Here is a 7,763-nt window from a genome sequence, read left to right as displayed (position 1 = left end):
ATAATTTATGCAGAAGATTGTATCTGCTGTATACATTCTCTCTATTTTCATTAATTATTATTATTACATGAATTTATCACATGAACATTATATTTGATGATAGTAATGAGTAATTCAATTTCAAATTGACTAGGGAAATCAGACATTATATGTTACTTTACGGAATTGACAAAAAAATCAATTACCGTTACATGATAAGCGATCTCCAGCTTTGGTGAAATATGTTATCCGTTCTTTCAGACTCCATTCCAACAAAGGGCGCCGACGCTACTATCGATTCTTCATCGCGGCGTGAGTTGGTGTGTGTGGCGCTCCACGTAAGGACGTCTTTGTCGTCCTCACAATCGAAAGGTACGTGAAAAATCACTTTTTCGACATACTCAGATAGATGACCGATCTAGAAAATTGTACTAAAACAAAAGTTAACCATTTCAGATGGCAATTTTCTCAAATATTGAAAACACAAATGAATAACAAGCATTTTCAGAAATGGCGAGAGATTTCCTGTTGAATGCTAGTATATCTGATTGTTGAATGATTCGTTTTGCATAAATTACTATTGAATTCAGTAGATTCCGAATTGTGGAGACTTTAACTCGAAGTAACTTGTTACACGCAGCTATTGAATGACTAGCTGATTCAGCAAAATGTTTCAAATATTTTTCCGCTTCTCCAATCGAATGGAGTGAAATCTAATTACATAACATACATATTCAACATGCTATCACTTATAGATGGATAAATAGATTCATTAGTCCTCTGGGCTACATTCTGTTAATGGAACTCTTGTCTAATTTCTACTGATTTTTCATTTGTTAGGATCGGTTTTGGTTTGTTAAATAATTTTTAAATGAACTGATGCATTTTGACAAAGCAAATCTCCAAATATACAATGATACAGTCAGGAACATGTAATATGTATCCGAAATAACAAATATCTCCTGAATTATCAATGCCAACACTAAAACAATAACAATTTTTTCATAATATATCAAGATTACCAACTATTTTTCCCAGAAACCAACATGTGGATTCCTCCAACTACAAATGAATCATAAATTAGTTGTCAAAATTCACAAATTCGAAAGAGGAGAGCTACAAAGTTTTAGTTGATTATTGTGGGTTTTAAAATTAGGCTTTTCATACAACGTATTCATTTTCAATGCAAATTTATTTTCCGTCCGTATGGTAGAATTTTCATGTTTCCATTATTTATCGCGTGGTTTGTTTCTTGTAGATGTGAATATGTAGCTAATTTTTTATCTGATACCACATGCTACTGGTATCTTATGTTGGAAACTCTACCTGTCAGGTCTGAATAAACTGCTGAACCGTCACTTCATTCTAGTCCATACAGGGTGTCAATTTGCAAACTTCCACCTCTAATATCTTCCCTTCCGGTAAACAATACGAAGAATCAAAAGAGCACTTCAATTTTATTATCAAAAAGCTACTGTGCTAGCGAAACATGTTGTGATATATTTTTCGAATTACTATGGATCTTCATCAAGTAACTGCCGAATCAATCAGGAAAGTAACTGAAAACGTCACTAGAAATTGACTATCATGCTGCGGTAACTCGTCTTTAAACTTCTTCGAAATTAGAAGGTTGTGCTTTATAAACAACGGATTCTAGATGCTCCCAGAGAAAGAGATCTAAGGGTGTTAAATTCAGTGATTCCGGAGGCCATTTAACTGCTCTCCTTCTGCCAATCCATCTATCCGGAAATCTCTCGTTTAACCACTGTCGGACGAAAAGAAAATAATGAGGTGGATCACCGTCCTGCTGGAAATGTAACAGATCCTTCTGCATCAATTTGAGTTTCTAGCTCGTGAGTTATAGGACGATTGATAGTCTCTTCAAGCATTTCAAGGTACCGATTGCCAGTCAGGTTTTTTTCATAAATAATGGACCAAAACTTGCATTTCCAGGAATACCAGCCCAAACATTAACTTTTTGGTGGTGTTGTGTATGCCCTCACCGAAAAATATGTGGGTTTTTGTCACTCCAATAGAGACAATCATGTCTATTAATATTGCCATTGAGATGAAATTAACAATCATCGCTGAAACAGATGTTTAACAGTAGCTCTATGTCTCAATAGATAATCATTGTCTATTGAGATATGAAGCTGCAAAAACACAGGACATTGAAACGAACAACACTTTTGAAACAACCTAATACATTCAGCTGTTGTTTTTTTCTATTAGTTGAAAAAGGGATACAAAAGTTTCATACAAATTTGTTTTTATCAACGTTTCGAACTTTATTGAATCCATACTCAGGGCTCAAACATGGACTTGGTGGAGTCCGAAACGTTAGCAAAAACTACTTGTAAAACTGATAAAAAAACAGCATTCGAAAATATTATTCGGATCACCAAACATCGCAAAGTTATTACAACTCAATGATATCACAATATCAGAGTCATTCTCAACATGGATTTATGTAATGCATAAATTTAGTTTTTTTAAGTGATATGCACAATAAGTTACTTCTGTATTCATTACCATCCTCTTCAAGAATCAGCTCTGGTCGAAGAGATTTGTCAGTTTGCCTATTTTTTTTTTAATTAATGTTTCTAGAAGTTCTCATTATGAAGAAAATTCTGCAATATAAAAAATTTTTTATTCTTTTATTTCGTACCGACTGCTCAGTAGCTATTTCTACTGATTATTCTTTCCAGACGACATTCAATTATCTACAATATTCCCCCTGATTCAATTGACGAAGAAATGAATTCCTTGTTTCAGATCAAAATGGCAGAACCAAAACAGCGGAAGTTTCTGAAAATCTAGAATAATTACCCAATAGTCTCGTCTCGCCCACAATAATGGCAAACACTGCCCACTTCATTCGGAGACAAAGTTCTCGCGATCTCAACCCCCAACGTTCGATGGATAGATTGGAGTTGAGGGAGATGCGAAGCAGACTCGTAATCGAAAACGGAAACACCGGAAGCTACGGCACTACGAATGCCGCCTTTGAGGATACCAGCCCGAGCAATAAAATCAAGTCGAGCTGTAGCAGTAAAAGGTGAGTTTGGACAGTGTTCTCGATCGGTTGTCGGGACAAATTCAATTACAGCCGTTGAAGGGGAGTTTCATTGGTTTTGTGTTACTTTCCACAATTTATTTTCTCACTTTTTCCAGTTTGTAGCGATTCGATCTTCTACTTTGGAAGTAAGAAACACGTTACCTCAGTAGTGGATCGTTCCACGTATCGTTTTATTTTGTGTTACACCAAATTATAGTGGTGACTTCATTTTTGTTATCTTCAGCTCGCTTACATTATCAACACCTTTTATTTGTTTACTGCAAGAAACAATAGAGTCCGATGTATCTTAGTGAACCTACCAATAATATCGTACGTTTTTTGAAACCCTTTGAAGACTAGTGCCACCGTGATTTTTTTGAAGTGGCCCAGTAAACGCTGCTGGAACCACATCATTGAAACAGTCATGTACTACCACCATCTCTTTACCAGAAGTGCAAGGTGAAAAGAAATTCCAATTGTTTGGAGATATAAAGTCATAAAGTGCAAGAAAACGTCAAGTATTCATGTTTGTGTGTATTGACACTACAAAAACGATGGAATTCGAATTTCAAATGGTATATCTTCAGAAAAATATCAGGAGGTTTCATTTGGAACCACAAGGCCACTGTAATTTTGGTTAATTTTTCAGATAGAAAATTCCTTGATTTGAATAAATTGACTTTAGATGAAATATTTGAAAAGCTAGAAGATACTCCTTCAGATTTTGAGTCCGAAACGAGGCCTCTAGTGAAGACGACATTGTTGAGGAATTTGATCACATTGAGGATTTACCAAGGATGGAATCGCCGGAGCTAGGCAAATCTGAAGAAGTGATTTCAAGGAATTTCGAATATATATTCAGTATTCAATTTCATGTTTTCACAGGGGATTTCAGAACGTTATTTGGACCGTGATAGTGAGAGAAAGGACACGAATATATCATGGACTAAAGTATCTCATTACTGTGTTACCTCGTCTTTTGACCAAGATTCAGGACCTAATATTTCCCATTGGGTTGAAACTCCACTGGAAACATTTTTGCATTTATTCCCGATGGATTTACTTGAAATGATGGTATTTCAAACAAATTTGTAAACCACTCAGATACATTATGAGCCCTTCCCTAGAATAAATTCAGATAAAATGAAATGCTTTATCGGTATAAATCTCATGATGGGTATCATTAGAAAGCCGAGTTACAGAGACTACTGGTCTTCAAAATTCGAAATGAGAGATCCATTTATATCTTCAGTTATGTCAAGAAATAGATTTCGCTGGCTTTTGGGACACGTTCACCTCAACGACAACTTGGTTCAGCCGAAAAAGGGTGAAGAGGGCTTCGATAAGTTGTATAAATTGCGACCAATGCTTGATGTTCTGGGTAAAACTTTTCTGGACTGCTATAAACCGTCTGAAAATCAAAGTATATATGAATCTATGGTCAAATTCAAAGGTCGCATGAGCTTCCGAATGTCACTGAAGCCGATAGAGCGTGGGTACAAGATTTGTATACGAGCAAATGATACTGGTTACGTATCCCAATTCCAAATTTATACAGGGAAGGATGATAAGGTAGAGAGCATAATTTGGGACGCATAATTGGAGTCGTATCTGATTTGACTCTACCACTTGTTGGAAAAATCACAAGGTATACTTCGACAATTTTATTTTTTCAACGGTGTCTCATTACAAACCGAAATATATTTATGTTGAACTATGAGAAAGGGCCAAAAAAACGAGCCTAGAAATCTATTAGGTGATAAAGCAATGACACGAGGAGATAGTGACTGGAGAATGACTGAAGAAGGTCTGTATTTGAAATGGGATGACAAACGACCAGTTTTATTTCTCAGCAATTTTCATAATCCATAACATATTGACTTCCTACCTCGCTAGCAAAAAGATGGTTCGTCGCAAAATATTTCTTGTTTGAAATTGGTCAAAGATTACAACAAACACATGGGATATGTCGACAAATCTGACATGTATATTTTCTTATACAGTGTGTCTCACTTCTCATGGAAACACCCCCGTATCTTCCGTAATATTCGAGGTAGAACGATGAAACTCTCTGGACTGATGGATATCCTCAAAATGCACCTTCCACCTGAATGGGGTTGGCCAAAGTGATATACACTGTCCGCCACTCGTGATGGAATACCCCATTTTTACGGTAAAACATATTAGGGGGAAAAATAGGCTCAAAATTTCTTCAGATTCGTGATCAGGACTACCAACTCACTACGATTATACTTTTTTCCTGAAAAATCCGAATTTGTTTCACTTTTCATGGAAACACCCCCGTATCTTCCGTAATAATTGAAGTAGATTTTTTTTTTGGTTTGATATCAAAACATGAACGAGGTTTTAGGATGGTTAATGTTAGTTCATATTCTCATTTCCCCATTATTTAAAAAAAAAGAAGGATATTTTGTGGCGAAAAATGTTATGAAGTTAAAAATTCTTTCGAAGTACTAATTTCAAAATCACATTTTCAAATAAAAAACAAAACAATCAATTTTGAATGATTCAACTGTTGACCATAAATAAAAATCCAGTGGAGAGGGCTTTTGGGTCCTATCCATTTCATAGGTAGATTCCTATTCAACCAAACCCTTGTTATGCCACTATTGTGAACCATCTAACTGAAAAATCATGCTGTGTCTCACATCCAAAGGTAGTTCTTCCAACACATCGGAAAATGCATTTTCGAGAAAGTCAAGAATAGTCGTCCGTTTAAATTTTGATCGAAAAAAAAAATGCCCCGATAATATTTTCGTTCAGGATACCACATTTACTTTCTGAGATATTTGGTCTCTACAATTCACCACCCAATTTGGATTTTGTTCAGCACAAAACCTCATGTTCTGGGAAGATACAACATTCGTGGTAAAGGTAGCCTCATCACTGTATAAGATATACTTTAAAAAATTCCTGTCACTGAGATAATTTCCCTGCATCCATAAACAATACTCCATATGGCGGATTTCATCTCCTTCGTGCAAAGTATGTCAAAATTTGGGTTTGAACGCATGCATTTTATGCCTCTTTGAACACCTCCATATTTTACTGCGGCTCATATTGAGTTGAAGCGATAAGTTTCTCAAACTAATTCTAGGATCAGCTTGATGAGCCGCCAATATCGTATCATCATCAATATGATGTTTTACAACTTTTCTGTCCTTTGTTACTTGACCGGTGCTCACGAATATATTATATATTTTATGTTCAGTTCCAGGGTAGCGGGTGTCTTTTATTAAATTCAGCGGCCGCTTCACGATAAGACCTCACCCCTTCACCAACAATTTCAATTTTTGCTTGAAGTGACAGACGTGCCATGTTGAACTTTGTAAATCAAAATGAGCTGATATCAGTTGAAATGGGAACTTCAGAAATATTAAAATATGAACAGGAACTCACGAACAGAAAACAACTGGAACACAGGAACAATTTCCAACACAAATACAGGAACAATAAACACAATGGGAACAAAAACACGGCAGACACAACAGGAACAACGGTGATTCAAAGAACAACAATACTAGAAACAGCAAATGCAATGAAAACTGGTCTGGGGGTTAATACAACAGGATCTTTCAACAATATTGTCAGGTTGATAGTAAATATCAATGAGCAACTGTTTTCCATGGTGATTTCAGGGCATCGCATGATTCAATGAAACTGATATAATTCAATCCCTTCAAATTATTTCAGACAACAATTCAGCAAGTAGGTAGTACTCTCTCTCAGAAACCCCACATATGTACTGCCGGGTTAAATAAAACGTTAAACGTTAAAACGTTGAAACAGTTAATTTCTCAATAAGGAATGAACTGATTTAAAAAAATATTACTGAAGTAATAGAAGGACAAAATATCTTTCAAGTGATGTATCACTCGACGACCCCCATGCCATTGGAAAAATAGGGGTTAGTTGCTGACCGAAGGAGGTGAAGTTTCGGGAATGATTTTCATATCAGAATGAGTGCCCCTAGAAATAGAAATTGAAGTGTATTTTGAAATGTTCGATTACATGTATTTTAATGACTTACAGGGGAGGTCAAGTTTTCGTTGGAATGCCTGGTTCCGAAGAATAATAAATTTGTTTCAAATGTTTACCTAGGAAACAACTGAGTGGTGTCGTAAACAATTATTTCATCGCTACCCGGAATAGGTTTTTTTACATCCGTTGCTTTCTTTTCTAGGAATTCAACAGACGGAAAACCTATTTTCAAACCTGAGAGTGGTGAAGATGAAAGGGAATCCTGGGATAGCAAGCTCACTTTTCTATTGGCAACTATAGGATATGCTGTGGGGCTCGGCAACGTCTGGAGGTTTCCATACTTGGCACAGAAGAATGGAGGAGGTGCCTTTCTGATACCTTATTTCGTGATGTTGGCCATTGAGGGGATCCCTATATTTTACTTGGAACTGGCAATTGGTCAGAGATTGAGAAAGGGAGCTATAGGGGTATGGAATCAAGTGTCACCTTTTTTGGCAGGTAATTGATTTGATTTTCCAGAGAACTTACAACAGTAAATTTGATATACAAGGATATCTTCTCTGGGTGGTTATTGTTCTGCTGAACCCCCCACAGTTCATGTGATGTAAGCAAATAAATCTGCACAGTGATTCATTTAGATATTTGCTGGAACATAGAAGCAACTCACATCTGTTCTTCCATATGGGAAAGAAACGAATGACCCATGAATGAAAGTTACAGAAAA

General features: G+C 36.2%; 1 protein-coding gene across 1 annotated transcript in view; it reads left to right on the top strand.

The window, feature by feature from the left end:
• Positions 1-271: 271 nt before the first annotated feature.
• The window catches only part of LOC111509904 (sodium-dependent neutral amino acid transporter B(0)AT3), a 35,163-nt gene continuing 27,671 nt past the window's right edge, over positions 272-7,763 (top strand). Inside the window, exons 1-3 of the mRNA XM_074178799.1 lie at positions 272-351; positions 2,755-3,037; positions 7,242-7,537. Coding sequence (XP_074034900.1) covers positions 2,835-3,037; positions 7,242-7,537 — 499 coding nt within the window. The 5' untranslated portion in view covers positions 272-351; positions 2,755-2,834. The remainder of the gene's footprint in view (positions 352-2,754; positions 3,038-7,241; positions 7,538-7,763) is intronic.

Source organism: Leptinotarsa decemlineata, unplaced genomic scaffold (assembly GCF_025532065.1).
Source record: "Leptinotarsa decemlineata unplaced genomic scaffold, Ldec_3_MD MMD2_tig00004307_RagTag_RagTag, whole genome shotgun sequence".
Taxonomy (NCBI): Eukaryota; Metazoa; Arthropoda; class Insecta; order Coleoptera; family Chrysomelidae; genus Leptinotarsa; species Leptinotarsa decemlineata.
This window is presented reverse-complemented; position numbering and strand designations above follow the sequence as displayed.